Source organism: Engystomops pustulosus, chromosome 3, assembly GCF_040894005.1.
Source record: "Engystomops pustulosus chromosome 3, aEngPut4.maternal, whole genome shotgun sequence".
Lineage (NCBI taxonomy): Eukaryota > Metazoa > Chordata > Amphibia > Anura > Leptodactylidae > Engystomops > Engystomops pustulosus.
The window spans coordinates 212510586-212527837 of record NC_092413.1 but is presented as its reverse complement, the minus strand read 5'-3'; the positions used below and the strand labels follow the sequence as shown (position 1 = coordinate 212527837).

The window sequence follows — 17252 nt, the reverse complement described above, 5'->3', positions numbered from 1 at the left end:
GGCACATTATACTTATCTCTCGGAGTCTAAGCAACCGGTACCTGCCCGTGAGGACACACAATGGACCAAGGTCTTGCCAACAACTTCAGACATACAAATAGTCAAAACTGAGGACACAGAACTATAACTGCTGAAATGAATATTTCGGACTCTCCTCACTGATAATATAACCCATCAACAAAGTTCAAAGGTGACTGCTTATATTCCCAATTGGAGAAAACCTTAGCTCTGGTCAGTGTAGACCAACTTTCATAGCAGTGAGATGTAAGGAGAGCTGAAGAGAAGGTCCAACTCATGATTAGCCTACACTACATGATCATCCTCTGGTGCGTTCTTATGCTGATCAGTCCAACAAAAAACATGTTGTCTCATTAAGACAAAATAACAAAATAAAGGGGGTGTGACAATGTTCCACAGAACAGAAATGGACAAATCTGACTGGGATTATGGCACCGCCATTTCTACGCCTGGTCCAACTAGACAATGGGTAGTGTGGAAGTGTGGGGTAGGAACGCCAAACAGAACTAACGACCTCACCACCCTTCAAGCACCTCCTCATATTTGGCATGGATGTGGTGTAAGACAGGAAATAGGCTGAGTTCATGCCCTTACACTGGGAAATATGCCTATTTCAGAGCTAGTATGCCAAAATAATAACCCCCTCTCCCCTTTGTATTGACTAAAGCTGCAGGATACCTGGGACCCTCAATCTCACAATGAGGTTGTTATCCCGAATCCTGTGGATACGGGATAGTAAAAGAAAAAAAAAAGAAAAAAAAAATAGTTGGTACAATCCCTTTAACCTTTCAGTATGTTCTAGTACACCCCTAAATTTGGGAAGAGTCCATTATGTGAAGCGCATGATCCCCTTTTCTCCACCCATACTACATTGTAAATACATAAAGATTGTCTCCTTGTCACTTATCCATGTTTCCATATCCTTCCGTTAGTAAGAATCACAGTATCATTACAGTGGATAACCTACTAGACTGTGATGGTACCTACCTTACCAACCGTCACATTACCTAATTACACTAAACCGGAAATCATCAGAAGAACCATCCATCTCCAAGTAGGTTACTAAATGCACATTTCTAGCATGTAAAACTAAATTCCACTTTAAATTTAGATCCTACCATAATATGAAATATGGATCCATGGTGGACCAATAAAAAGTCGTTAACAAAACTTAATTTTTCTATTTTCTTATTTTTTATTTAAAATGTTTATGGATTCGGGTCCGGCCGGGATTTATTAAGGTAGTTCCTCCGCCATCCACCAGGTGGTGCTGCTGCGCTGAAAAGCATCAGAATGCACTGGAGTTCACCGGTTCGGGCTGAGTGAAAGTAAGTGCAAGCTCCGCAACAGATTTTTATTTTTTTTTTTAAATGCGGCGGTTTTTACGAATCCGTCGGGTTTTCGTTCGGCCACGCCCCCCAATTTCCGTTGCGTGCATGCCAGCGCCGATGCGCCACAATCCGATTGCGTGCGCCAAAATCCCGGGGCAATTCAGGGAAAATCGGCGCAAATCGGAAATATTCGGGTAACACATCGGGAAAACGCGAATCGGGCCCTTAGTAAATGATCCCCATTGTGCTCCATGTATACATTATCAATATGTTGTACCATAGTGATAATATTTACAATTATATTTTATTTTTTAATTTTGTGTCTTTTATGCAAAATGATAAAACAAAATTAAAAAATAATTGATGGTTTTTACATGTATACACACCTCAGTCCTTACATCTGGTCCAATCAGCATCATACTATGTGTATATGCAGTGGTTTAGAAGTCACGTGAGGCACCATGCAGAATTAAAGACGAGGTAAGAATAACTCAATTCGGCCTGCGTCTGCCCACTTGGCATCTCCATCTCCATGTTCAACTGGCGTAGAGGGTCGGAGAAGTCGCTATTGTGAAAAAATTACTGCTTGTATACCTGTTTTGGTCCATACCAGCTGTGGTAAATGTGGCCCGGTGTCTCCCCGAATCGTGTCAAAGCACTGAGGCAAAAAATAAAGAGCCAGTCCTATTCTTGCCCAGTTTTGTGGTTACAGAGAAGAGTGGGATAAGAAGTGCATACCATTCCCTGTCCATCCTACTTGCGGGCTATTTGTTCAATCGGACGGGTGAATGGAGGGTCAGGTAAGGTACGAAATTATGTAGAGGGAAGCATTACTACAAATACTTCTTGGCCTCTAAAGTACCTAGAACCATATTTCTGGTGTCATTTTAAAGAAGAATTACTAGAATGACTTTTCTCTGTGCTGTAGAACCAGAGATTGTGGGCTGTTCACGAAATATAGTTAGGAATGTGAGCTGCAGAGCAACATCTAATTCTGTCATTCTAAGTCTTTATCTGGATTAATAGCCTGAAATCATATATTGCCAAAGGCACTCATAGACAGCTAATTAGAGTCACCAACCCAATTCAATATACATATACTCAGAGGAGGGCATTTAAAACATAACTTTGAATCAATAATTTAAGAGTATAAAAAGGAAAGCAAAAGACCACCAGGTACATAACCACATCGCCACAGTCAGTATGATGTGGGGCGGCACGGTGGCTGAGTGGATAGCACTTCTGCCTTGCAGCGCTGGGGTCCTGGGTTCAAATCCCGCCCAGGTCAACATCTGCAAAGAGTTTGTATGTTCTCTCCGTGTTAGCGTGGGTTTCCTCCGGGTCTTCCAGTTTCCTCCCACATTCCAAAAACATACTGTTAGATTGTGTGCCCCATGGGGATGGGGACCAATTTGGCATGCTTAGTGCAGCGCTGCGTAATCTGTGTGTGCTATATAAAGAATTAGTATGTACCTGGTGGTCTTTTGCTTCCCTTTTTATACTCTTAAATTATTGATTCAAAGTTATGTTTTAAATGCCCTCACCTAAGTACATGTATAAGTCTTTATCTGCTCGCATCTCTGGTTCTATATCACACAGTAATGATGTGGCCCATCCAGCTACTTAGAGTGGCTTATTTCAGCCAAAAAGTGAATCTAATTTTAAGATGTTTTTGAAGGCAGATTTTCATTGTGGGAATAGAATTGACTTTTTCCATTTTTTTTTGCCCTGGTAATCTAATGTGAAAATAGTAGACTTTGAAAATTTGATCTCACCTATTTTCAAATTCTTTTAACTATAATTTTTTTTAAAATATACCATATATACTCGAGTATAAGCCTAGTTTTCCAGCACAAAAAATATGTGCTGAAACCCAAACTTGGCTTATACTCGAGTAAAAAATATAGGCTTTACCAGGTTTTGCGTGGTAAAATTAGGGGCCTCGGCTTATATTTGGGTCGGCTTATACTCGAGTATATACGGGTAATTTTTTTTTTTTTTTTTTACTATAGCAGCTATTTTTTTGTGTAGTCCAAGGTGGCTCAATTCAAAGAGCAAAGTCATTTTGTGATGATAATCTCTATTTTTACTCAAAATGCAGAAAATTCTCACTATTTGTATGTAGAATTTCCATAGGTTTGCGAGAGGTGTGGTTAGAAAGAGTGAGGATTATATAATAGTAAAGGTGAACTGGTTAGGGAAAGTTAACAACACAAGACATTTATTGTACATGATATGGTCACGAGAGTCTTGTAGGGAAATACTTCCACGTGATTATACTCATTGTGGTAAGGAATGTGCAATGCAAGATGATGTAAAATGAAAGAAATATACAATGACAACTTGTGCAACTCTTACCATAAGATTTGTTATATTAAATACAATATAAAACTAAATAAAGCATTGCAATACCAAGGAATATACAATGGCACAACCCTTGTTCTTGGTCTGGTAGTACAATGTGTATCGGTGGTGCAGCTTCTAAAGAACTGCTTTATGTAACTGAGGAAGAGCCCAGTCCGGGCTCGAAACGCGTATTACAAAGCAAACCCTAGCCAAAGCTTTCTCACGCTTTGTACCGACTGTACAACCAAAAACGGTGAGCACAATTCCACTAAAATATAAGTATCTTAATCCCAATCAGGTTTTACACATGTGGCAACCATATTGGGGGTCATTTACTAAGGGCCCGATTCGCGTTTTCCCGACGTGTTACCCGAATATTTCCGATTTGCGGCGATTTCCCCTGAATTGCACCGGGATTTTGGCGCACGCGATCGGATTGTGGCGCATCGGCACCGGCATGCACGCGACGGAAATCGGGGGGCGTGGCCGAACGAAAACCCGACGGATTTGGAAAAACCGCCGCATTTAAAAAACAAAAAGTGTCGCGGAGCTTGCACTTACCTTCACCAGGAATAGGCGTACTTGAGTGCGTTCCGATGCTCTTCAGCGCAGCAGCGCCACCTGGTGGACGGCGGAGGAACTACCTTATTGAATCCCGTCCGGACCCGAATCCACCGCAGAGAACGCGCCGCTGGATCGCGAATGGACCGGGTAAGTAAATCTGCCCCATTGTCTTTCTTTTTTTCTTGGAACTTCTAAAGAGTGTAAGAAGTTTTTGATCTTCTGAGTGGTGGATTTTACATAAGCTGGACATTACATTGTAGAGTACTATGACAATAAATCATCTTTATACATACTATCAAGCTTCACTAAAAGAGAAACATGTATGAATGTGCAAAACACTCTTTTAACACCCTATACACACACTTTTTTATCCTAAAGGGGTTCGTAGTGCATTATTGGTCATCCACAGAACAGATATACCTTACCACTTGTGCATACACATGAAAGATCAGTCAGGTTTAACTTATTTTAATAGAAATACATAAAATATTTCTAGCACTAAAAAGGGACTGCAGTGGGGTTGTCCATCACCCCTGCCATAACACAGTAAATGAGTAACAGATTTTTTTAATGTTTGGGCACAGTGTTCCCTATCAGAAGATCATGAAAAACAGAGGAAAGAATATAGAGGATGAAGTAAGAAAAAAAAATCAATCTTTTAGCATACAAACAGTTAGCTGTATCGGCAAAATGGACTCAGTGGCCTCAAATCTCACCAGTGGACAAGACATAACTATTGAATTCTAAAAAAAAAAAGAACATTTCAATTGAGCCCTCTCAACCTCTGAACAATACAATGTAACTTGATTCCATTTAACCAGATGAAGATCATAGGATGTTGCCTCTTGATGGCCCATTGTGGGAGAAACGAGGATACTTTAATGGGACTATCCATTCCTAGTCCTTGCCCAGTGTGTGTGGCAAGGCTGAGAAGGACCATGATCATGGCCAGACCAGCATGCTGAGGGGCATATGTCATGCTCATTTTGTGGTGTCCTTCCTCACCATTGCCTCCGAATATTTACAGTGTGGTTAAAGAAACTATTAGCAATGCTCAGTGAAAATCCTACATTTATTCAGTAACTTTTTGACCTGAAGAGTGAACAAAATAAATGTGACGGAGGTGAGAATTGATGCAACCATTGAGAACAACCAAAGACAAATGTATAACAATGATTAAAATTTCCCCACACAATGGGGAACATTTGCCATACACTGACACTCGTACATTGGCGTGTGATGAAGTTCCTGCTCTCCGGCACCGCTGGATACACTGGGAGGTTCTGACCTCCTGATATATCTGGATTCCTGGTTGCAATGGTGTACAATTAAGATTGAATGGTCAATTGCTGTAGCAAGCACACCTTCTTCACGCATCTCCACACCTTCTTGTAGGACCCTTAGTCCTTAAACTGGAGGGATTAATTATTCCTTTTAAGGGGTATTCCCATCTGGTCATTCACATTTAATTTAACCATTCTTCTATTTACATGCATTTCTTTGATGTTATTCATAAAAACCTACCTGTGTAAAGATAATTTCCTATAAATGTTGCCATGTTTCCTCTAGAAATTAGGTAGTTGTCCTTGGATACGACCACCACTGCTGGAGTGGTTGCTTAAAGAAACAAATACGAAATAATACTGACATTTATACATCTCTGACTTGTCCCACATGTATGATTATCGTGAGCTCATCGTGTTTTTATGTAATGAGAGAGATCTTGCTAAATGTATGTATAAAACTGCTCATAATCCGAAAGTAGAGCAGATCCCGAACATGATACCAATAAAAAGTACAGCTTGTCCCGCAAAAGACAAGCGCTTATACAAAAAAATATAAATGTTATGCCTCTTAGACTATGGTGATGCAAAACAAGGTAATTTCTCACCAAATGAGTTCTATATCCTGCAAAACAAGTCAATCATAAAAATGTTATATGTATATTGCCGTAATCATGGTGACCCATAGAATAAAGATAAAATTTTTTTGATGGTACAGTGAGCGGCCAACAAAAAATTCATAAACAATGAATGATTTTCTTATCGTCCCCAAGAAAGAGTTCATAAGATCTCCGATTGGGTATTAAACATTATGGAGCTTTTTCTCATTTAGTCCTTTGTAAATTTTTAATTAATGGTCCAAAATTAATGTATAGTGCAAAAAAATTACAAATTGTAAGTTTCACCTTCATTTCATTTCAACCCCTGTAAAACACCTAGAGGGGTTAGCAAACTTCTTAAAGTAGGTTTCTCATATATTGAGGGGTGTAATGTCCATAGTGGGGTCATTTATGGAGTTTTACTTGAAAAATGAGCAGGTGCCTGTATATATAGAATTTGGTGATTTTCATAAAAAATATAAAACATTGCACCCACAATTCTAAACCCCATAACAACCTAGAGAAATAAGAGGATGCATAAAAAGCTAAGCCAACTTAGGCTATATTCACACTGCCGTTGCCCACCCGTACCGTAGCGGGCAACGGCAGTGTACGGGGAGAGGAGGAGGAGGTGAGCACAGCTCACCCCCGCCCCTCTCCATAGGAATTAATGGCGCACGGCGCCGTACTACGGACAAAGATAGGACAGGTCCTATCTCTTTCCGGGTACGGAGGGGTACGGTGCCGCACGTGTGCCGTTCGCCCATTGACATCTATGGAGGACATATATTCGCCGTATATACGTTGGCCGTATATACGTCCTCCATACGTCAGTGTGAATGTAGCCTTAATGCAGATATTCAGGAAATGTTAGTTATGAAGTTATTTTGGTGCTATGACTGAAAAGCAAAGAATTTAGAATTTTGATGTAGATTTTTTTTCGAAATGTTTGCCAAATTTCCATTTTTTTCCCATAATAAAACAATATCATCTTTAATTTGAAGTACAATGTGTGACAAGAAAACAGTCTCAAAATGACTTGAATATGTTAATGCATTTGAAGATTATAACCACACTGGTCAGATTAAAAAAAAAATGGAGCTTGGTTCGAAAGCTGTAAAGTGGCTTGGTCCTTAAGGGGTTAAGGAAGATGAAGGAGGTGGAGACAAGAACTGATGCAATAATGTACAAATAACTATTCAACTAGGATGACAAGCAAACTAAAGCGAAGCAGAAAGATAATCTTATCTATACATTATACACAATGTTCATGGCCCGCCCCGAGTGAGTCACAGGTCATATATTATAAATACCCGATCTCCCAGATCATTCATAGAGCGAGAGGCAGAAGAGAGAAGTCGTCTACATTCTAAGGTAAGTCATTGAGTCTACTCTTAAGGGGCCACTCATAGTTGGTGAGAGATCCTAACTTATCAAATACAGTGTTTATAGTGGCCAAATATTAGACATTCATATTATCTACAATACTGCCTCATACTGGGTAAAATATTCCTAGAAAGCAAATACTTATATCTAAAGAGTCATGGCCTCCTGGCTCCCTCTTCAATCAGTTACTTAAAGGGGTACAAATTGTATTCAGGTACACCTCCGCTCATAACCTTGTGTCTCTTCATTGTGCCGATGCTGGACTCGACTTCCTGCTCATTTTTCAGTGCACAGGAAATACCTGTTCAGCCAATCAGTGGCCACAGCAATGATCTGTCTCAGCCATTGATTGGCTGAGAATGCAATACCTAGATTTTCCTGTAGGTCTAGTTAGGAGCAGAAAGTGGAATTCGGATTGGAGTGTTGGGAGATCGGTGAGAGGAGTATCGGTTCGTCCATTTCTGTCGAGTTTTTACTTAGTAATGTTTTTATTGTTTAACTATTTCTCTTACACATGTCTTATCTTGCATTTTTATAGTTTTCTTTGTCATCCTGTTTGCCATGGACCCGGTCTCAATTCTTCTGTCAGTGGCTTTCTTCTTATTTTTGGTTCATTTTTTCAACAATCGAAAAAATGGCAAATACCAGAATTTTCCTCCAGGACCTCAACCATTACCGATCATCGGAAATATCCACATGATCAGCACAACAAAGCCCCAAACATCCTTTCTACAGGTAATAAATGATCAAAAGGCCGAAGAAGGAATTATATTTACAGTTATTTGTATTTTTTTTGGAACATTTTGTATTTTTAGTGTGTTCAGAATAAAATAGTTTGCCTTTTAGTTATATTATAATGTGTAATCTTTAGGTTTTATTTTGCTTTTTTATCTTCTTATGATCTGGTTATAATTTCAGATGTCAAAAAAGTACGGGTCGGTATTTAGCATCCATTTTGGACAGGATAGGTTTGTTGTCCTGTGCGGTTATGACGTGGTGAAAGACGCTCTGGTCAACCATGCCGAGGAATTTTCTGGAAGACCGGAAGCAGCGATATTCTCCAAAACAACCAAAGGAAATGGTAAATGTTTCTTCAGCTGATTATTAGTGATTGATGGGTCGATATTATCAACAGTGATGGACAATTATATTTTTGGACCACTTGGTGCTTTTGTTGCTTTGCAGGAACAGATGAGGGAGCAGATCCAGAAATGACCGGTTATAAATCTGACTTTATTTTTCGGTCTTTGCAGGTTCCCTGCACCTCTATAAATGCTGGGAGTGTCTTATTTGGGCAGTTGTTAATATCATAAAGAAGATCCTTTCTGTACAAACTTAAACATTCACATGACTATAAGGAGGTTACTAGCAAATATGAAGTCTGTATAGACGTAGCTTGAAGCTCCTGGGCCCACTTAGTCCACTTTGAAACAAGACCCCTGACTGTTCGGTTACATTTATAATGAGCCCACACTAGGCTCCATGGCCACTTCTAACTCTGCACCCTCTAAATTTTAGCCCCTGGCTTTCTGTCATAAACAGCAAATGGCAGATTCTACAGAGTAAGAGTAGGAGTGGGAATTATTGTTCCTTACATCTCTTACTCACCAGGAGCAGCATGGAGGACATTACTCAGCATTACTGAATATTACTAGTGTAAATAAATCACTTAATGGAGTAACTGACTCTTATTTCATTTAGGTGTTATCGTTTCTCAAGGAGAGAACTGGAAAGTGATGAGAAAATTCACTCTGACAACATTAAGAGATTTTGGAATGGGGAAGAAGACCATAGAGAATAAAATATCGGAAGAATGTGAGATCTTGATGCAGAAATTAAGATCTTATGAAGGTGAGTGCACTACAATACATTATAATCAGAGATGAGTGAACCCAAACCCGTACCCTAAACATTTTGATGGATTGCAACTGTAGCAACTAGCCATGGCTCTGATTGGCCAGGAGTGTCCACTTCGGCAATCTAGCAATAAATCTGGGTTGCGCAGGATGCCACCGAATAGAAAATTTAGGTCCATTCATTTCTAATTATAATGTTGAATGTCAGGCTTCTGGGGTAGTGAAACCCCTGGACCACCACGGCCGGTGACACAAGCCGACACCTGGGATCGTTATCCAAGTGCCACCTGGTCTTCACCAGAGCCCACTGAAAAACAGGATGGTCTTGCTGCGCGGTGGTGCCATCAGGTCGTTCCACAGGCGCAACTTGTCCTCGGTGGTACAAGGTCGAGATACAGGAACGCTAGGCAGTCTCGAGGTGGGGGACAGGCAGACAGTCAGGACAGGTGGCAATGGTGCAGAATCAGGAACGGAGCAGGAGGTCAGGGCTGGCAGCGAAGGAGCAAGTTCAGGGTCAGATCCGGGGTCACAATGGGAGGTCAGAGCAGAAACAACAATCATGGAGGGAAGCTTTCTCGATGGCATGTAGCTCAAAGATCCCGCAGGGAATGCAGGGAACCGCCGGTCTTTATGGGAACCTGGGAAGTGGCCAGCACCAATCAGTGGGACGGGAGCAGGAAAGCAGAGAGGTGAGTGGACTCATAACGGGGCACCACCACAGAGAGGGGCACGGGTGTGCCTGCCATCTGAGACGTGGATCGCAGGGGCATCCGTGACATTGGAGATATAATAAAAGTTGTTGCATACTGTAGATAGCTCGGGGTGAAGAGAAAATTGGTTACATGCTCTCCCAATCTTCACATTCTTTTTTGTTCGGTAATAAGCAACAACAATTTCTAATTGAAACCTTTCAATCTAATTTTAGGAAAACCATTTGATAACCAGGTTGTCCTCAATACTGCAGTAGCCAACATAATCGTGTCCATACTGCTGGATGAGAGATTTGAGTACGATGACCCTACAATATTGAAGCTCATGAATTTAATTAATGAAAATATCAGGTACCTGGAAAGTTTAATGGTCAAGGTAAGTTATTCTGTATAAGTCATAGATACAATACAAAGAACTTCCACGTGTGTATTATCTGTGCAAAAGATCCAAATCCCTTTGGCTTCTCGAGATGAAGAGTGCATTGGACTTGAAATGCGTTGCCGTTTACATGGACCTAAACACCTTATATTTTTAGATGGAGGATAATAGTGGAAACAAAAAGCGCTCATAGGGTAATATTGTTGGATTGTGAATATTTTGTATGGTTGAGTAGTTTGCTCACCTGGTTGAGTTGTGCTCAACAAGGCACAACTCCAGTGTTATTATGCAATGTCAAAGGTCTGTGGCAGCCGGAGCTTCAATGTGGTCTCCAAATGCAGGGGACTAGGCCGGTTGGAGTCTGAGAGTCGGGTCGAGGAGGGCAGACGCGGTAGGCGCACAACGAGACTGGATATAAGTTTGCTCCAAAAGGATTTATTTAAGATAAAGAGTGATGATCTGTGACCTATTCCCTTTATCTTAAATAAATCCTTTTGGAGAAAACTTATATCCAGTCTCGTTGTGCGCCTACAGCTTCTGCCCTCCTCGACCCGACTATATTTTAAGATGGATTGATAAAGAATAAGAAGTTTTAGAAGTTCTGAATTCCCTGTTTTTCTCTTCAAAAAATATGTATAAAACATTAATAATAGTAATAACCTTTATCTATATAACACCATCAACTTCCATAGAATTAGCTTTGTAGCTTTAAAATTATTAAAGAAGACAGAGGATGTTTAAGAAGTTCTTGACTATGGGACGTGAAGTTCCACTTAAAGAAAAAAATCACTAATGGTCAGTACATCTTTCTGGAAATGAAGAAAACTACATTTTTGATAGGATGTTTTTGGAGTTCCTTCTCTGGTTTTTAGCTCTCCTTAAGTGTATGTTTTTCAAAAAAACATACCGGTAATTACAAGCAGCAAAGAATATGGAGGTAGACCAGTGAAGATTTACTCAGCATGTAATAGCGAGAGCTGATGATCTTCCAGACATCTGAGATTAGGTTTTATGTTGTCTTATATCTTATGTCTTATATCAACTTTCATTTAGATAATTGTACTTATTTTTTTTCCAATGGAGCTGTATAACAGTTATCCCACTCTGATTGGATGGCTACCGGGGAGTCACAGAACAGTGGTGCAAAATTACAAAGAAATGCAAGAATTTATCATGGCCACATTTGCCAAGAAGGGAGAAGAATTTGATGTGAATAATCAGAGGAGCTTCATTGATGTCTTTCTCGCTAAGCAAAGAGAGGTAGGTATGATATTGTGGTATGAAAGAGGTTGGTGATAGGATTGTGTATGTAAAAAAATTATCTGAATCTAACAACTTTTGTTGGTTAGAAAGGCCATCTATTCTGCATAACCTATCCACCACCCATCCTACAACTCAACCTCAGATGTCGGGGTGTATAGGATGCATCAGGTTGAAATTAAAATTCCATTATTTGGAGTGGCAGTGGCTCTCATCTTTATTGCCACATCCATGGGAGAGATATTGGTTTTCTGAATTAAAGGGGTTGTCCAAAACTGTATATAAAAACAATGGTGACCAGGAGGGTTTCTTAAAAAAAAGAACTATGGCATCCTCCCGGCTTCCCGCAAGGCCATCGGTCCGGTCCGTGCCCCGGACAAACAGGGGCTTGGAAGCTGCGCTGTATTCAGCTTCCAGCCAAGGTGGCCACCCCCGCCTAGCCGTCCCCCATACACTGCGTTGGGAATAGGGACGGGTGGGCTCGGCCAGCCACCTCAGCTGGCCGGAATGCAGACTGAGCCCCTGCTTTTTTACATTGGGCACGGGCCGGAGCGATGGCAGGAAGGATGCAGGGAGAGAGTCAGGAAGTTAGTAAATGTTTATTTTTTTAAGCAGCCCCCTCTCGGTCACCATTGTCTCGGACAACCCCTTAAATTTTCTCATCTATGCATCCAGTGCTTTAATTGTTGATGTAAATTACACAGATATCGCTAGTTCTTGTATTCTAACTAATCTTCTTGGTAAAGTTAGGAGTACACAATAGTCTTTATTATTTTTGTCATACTTTTCTGTATAATTATCACTAAGCACAATTATTCTTATTTCATATAATGAAGGGCAAGTCTGAATCTAAGTTATACTATCATGACAAAAACCTTGGCGTACTGGTGTCTGACCTGTTCGCTGCTGGAATGGAGACCACCTCAACCACTCTGCGATGGGGATTACTCTTAATGATAAAATATCCAGAAATCCAAAGTAAGGATTAATATTGGTGAAATCAATTAATTATGTATCATTATGTTAATTATGTATCATTAAGCATCATATAGTATGCAATATAATTATTTCATATGGTTGAGCTAGAATTTTTTTTAAAATATTTGCTGAATAATGTGTTTACAGGCAGTCCCCGGGTTACATACAAGATAGGGTCTGGAGGTTTGTTCTTAAGTTGAATTTGTATGTAAGTCGAAACTGTATATTTTATAATGGAAGTTCTAGACAATTTTTTTTCTTTTGCCCCAGTGACAATTGGAGTTTCAAAATTTTTGGTGTAATTGGACCAAGAATTATCAATAAAGCTTCATTACAGACATCTTACAGCTGATCATTGCAGTCTGGGACTATAGTAAAGCATCCAGAGAGCTTCACCAGAGGTCACAGTGGGCAGAGGGGTCCGTCTGTAACTATGGGTTGTCTGTAAGTCGGGTGTCCTTAAGTAGGGGACCGCCTGTACTCTTAATCATAGTTACATGCAGATAATAAATATAAATCTATTTTGTGGTACAGCAATGGGAACCACAGATGCCCCAAATTAATACAAATTTTATTCAGGTAATAAATTAGGTTCTTAAAAATAAAATAAATGGAAAAGACATTCACATTGCAAATTACATGTCATATACAAGTGATATATACATACTGTATGAGTTGTTATTGTAGAGCAGACTAGAGGCAAAGCCGCACTAGTCATCTCCCCAGAAACCCACCCCCAGTCTGAATACTAGTAGTAGTAATAGTATCCGCATTTAAAGGGACTCAGCAAGGAAGTATAAGAGGCTGCAGTATACAGAGTAATGGCTCATGCACACTTATGTGTGCCCATGCGGCCGTAACCATATGGGCACACTTCGGACGCGTATAGAGAATAGAGCACGCTTTATCTTTTTTGTGGCCACAACATGGTACGGTGATCCCGGGTGCCATAGACAACTATGAGGGACGTATATGTGGCCGTAAATTTGCGGCCATATATATACGTCCACCATACGTTAGTGTGCATGGACCACTGCAAGAGAATCACACTACTGCCCCTTACCTCATAAAACTTATCTGGACAACCCCTACTTTTATAAACTGTTAAAGTAAAAGAGTAAAGTTACACACATAGACTGAATGGTCTTAGATGGTCAAGTCAATGAAAGTATTTGTTAGAATACTGAATTATATACTTGTAAATGTAATTTTTATGGTCTTCCATAAAGGATTTCTCTGTATTGTAACATAACTATCTTTTTCCTCTTTGATCAGAAAAAGTTCAAAAGGAGATTGAAAATGTTATGGGATCTGCTAAACCACAAACAGAACATAGGAAGCAAATGCCGTATACTGATGCCGTCATTCATGAAATTCAAAGATTCGGAGATATTGTACCTGGAAATGTCCCACATGCAACAATAAGAGACATAACCTTTAGAGGTTATTGTATTCCAAAGGTGATGACAGATTTGTCACTTCTATTAAAGTTTATAAAAATTTTTAAAAACATTATAAGACATTTATATGGCAATGTCCCTTGGAACTTACCTTTTTACTCAATGCTCCAAGTACATGTAGATGTAATTGCACACACGTCTGAGCTCCTGTAATTGATTATTTATTTATTGCTTTATTTATTTTATTTAATAATTCTACTTTATACTAGGGCACAACTGTGATCCCATTGCTGCACTCGGTGCTTAGAGATGAAAGTTACTTCGAGAGGCCATACGAGTTTTATCCCGAACACTTCCTCGATTCAGAGGGAAATTTCAAGAAGAACGAGGCCTTCATCCCATTCTCAATTGGTAAGAGAGAAAAGAGAAATTTGTATTTAATTATTTTTTTTATGTACATTGCTGTTGGCCACTAGAAGGAACATGTGAATGTAGAGAATGATGTATGACCAAAGTATTGAACGTTGAGAGAAGGTTTTCCGAGACTTCCATGAAATTGGTGATGAAAACAGTTAGGCCCCTTACACACAAGTGATTGGGATGTGTCCAACTCACATCAAATTTTCAAGAAAACTTGGCACTCCTTATTTGGTTTATTTTTTTAAATTGTAGGTTTTTATTCAAGTGAAAATTAGAGTAGCAATCCACATTTAACATGCAACTTTTCGGTCTATACACATCAGACCTTCATCAGGCTGTCTAATTTTCACTTACCAACAATTTTTAAAAATAAATCGAATAAGGAGTGCCAAGTTTTCTTGAAAATTCGATAGTATAGTAACCTACTCAAGCACCCGATGCACGAAGTTTTAGGAATAACGTGTATCATCATTAGCATCCAACTCACATCACACTTGTATTTGGGACATGTAAAATGTCATAGCACGTGAAGAAGAGTTAGCTGCTATTTTGGACACTAAAATCATACTGTCTAGTTAATAGTTTTTTATAATAAAACATACAACCCCAAACTTGTGTTACCCTGTTTAACAATGGGTGTTGCACACATCTTCCTCCTCCTGGGACGATCTCTGGGGAAACTTAAGGGACAACCTGCACATTGGGGCACATTTACTAAGTGTCCGAATTGCGTTTTTCCGACGGGTTTTCAAAATTTTACCGTTTTGCTCTGAATTACCACGGGTTTTTGGTGCTCGCGATCAGATTGTGTTGCATCGGCACCGGCTTGCATGCAACAAAAAATGGGGGGCGTGTCTGTCGGAAAACCCGACGGATTCGGAAAAATCACGCTATTTACAAAAAAAAGTGTCGCTTGACACGCACTTACATGCACCAGGAATAGGATGGTGAACTCCAGCGGACCTCGGCGCAGCAGCTACATCTGGTGGACACCGGGCGCACGACCTTAGTGAATCACCAGAAGACCCGAATCCTCCATGGAGAACGCGCTGCTGGATCGCGACAGGACCGGGTAAGTAAATGAGCCCCATGGAAGCCACCTCAGTCATCAGGGTAGAGTAAAGTGGTCATCTCACCTCATGAATTGTGCTCCTCTGTCCAAATAGAAGATTTCACGTGTCATAAATATTAGGGACGCCCGTTTTCAGTTCGGTCAGGGTGCAAACACATGAACCTCCAACAAACAGAATGGTTAGTATAATACTGTGTTTCCCCGAAAAGAAGACAGTGTCCTATATTTATTTATTTAAGAGTCACTAGATCTTATTTCTCCATTAACAAGAATATATGTTTATTAATGAACAAAAAAGATGAAAATATGTTAATATCCTGTAGTCCTGCCATCACATGCATCTGAATTCCATCAAGAAAGTCTTGTGACTCTATTTCCATGTAAAACAATCTACGGTAACATCATGTCAACAACTTCTTAACATCCTTAAAACTCTACAAACTCTGAATCACATGATGAATTTCTTGTGACTCATTTGTATTGGAATCATTGGCCCCAATCTCTCATGTTATGCAATAGAACTTTCCTCCAATGACCTCTTCTTGTCCAGGTAGCTGCTTTTAGCATTTGCAACGCAACAGTCAGTGATTTAACCCCTTGAATTCTTAACTCATGTCCCAATCTTTTGCAGTATCTAAATGATCTACTAATGCTACTGTATGGTAAGGGGGAGATGTAGCAATGACCACTAGATCTTATTTTCAGGGGAAGCCTTATATTTCTAAGCTTGAAAGCCTTATTTTCAAGGAATCAGGGTAGCTACAGCACTTGCCTTTGTATTAGTGTATCTGGGTTCCGCACAAGTGGAGGTGCATGATCAGGGCAGGCACTGGCGATTACAGATAAGGGCACAGTAATGATTGAAGCATAAATGAATAGTGTCCATCTCTATTTCATCCAGGTAAAAGAAGTTGTGCTGGAGAGACCCTGGCAAAAATGGAGCTCTTCCTGTTCTTCACGACCCTTCTACAGAACTTCACATTCCAGGCCCCACCGGGGGCAAAGCTGGACCTCACCCCTGGCTCAGGGTTAACTAGTGCCCCATTACCCTATGAAATCTGTGCAATTGCTTGTAAATGATCAATATCTAAGGGTCTGAAGGAAATCTACCATCAAAATCCATCATGATAAACCCGGGGACACTTATAGATCCAGGCACCATTACCGTTATATCTTATATGTATTATCTCCTTTCTTCTTAAATCAACTTATAAAATTACATAGTACATAATCAAAGTGCAACAACATTCATGCTGTGTGTAATATTAAGTCTTGAGGAATTTTACAAAACAATAAAACACAATACATTAAAAACTTGACCTTGATTTTTGTGTCCAAGGAATCGTTGAATTGCTCAGTACAGCACTATCCAACCCAACAGCCAAATGGATTCTCTCCTCATCCAACTCTGAATAGTCTGGGACTTTTTTTTACAAGAGATTTGCAAACAAGACTCACAGTAATTCACTCCAAGAAGCCTGAATCTGGGGTCCCAACACCGGTGGCACATAAGACACGTCCCTCGAAGGCTTAGCATAAAGACTTGGCCCTCAAAAAGCTGTGATAGAACATTCTGAGCTTCATGTTTGCACAAAAAATCTAACTGCATGTACAATGTCCAGACTACATATTGTTGTAAGTGCAGAGACT

General features: G+C 40.0%; 2 protein-coding genes across 2 annotated transcripts in view; both read left to right on the top strand.

Annotated features, from left to right (window-relative positions):
- The window catches only part of LOC140122939 (uncharacterized), a 360094-nt gene that overhangs the window by 321363 nt on the left and 21479 nt on the right, over positions 1–17252 (top strand). The window lies entirely within an intron of this gene.
- On the top strand, positions 7486–17204 carry LOC140122655 (cytochrome P450 2B4-like). Its single transcript, XM_072143758.1, has 10 exons — positions 7486–7515; positions 8066–8262; positions 8446–8608; positions 9229–9378; positions 10309–10469; positions 11556–11732; positions 12569–12710; positions 13986–14170; positions 14380–14521; positions 16504–17204. Exons 2-10 carry the CDS (start codon positions 8089–8091, stop codon positions 16680–16682), a joined length of 1473 nt encoding a protein of 490 aa, XP_071999859.1. The 5' UTR covers positions 7486–7515; positions 8066–8088; the 3' UTR covers positions 16683–17204.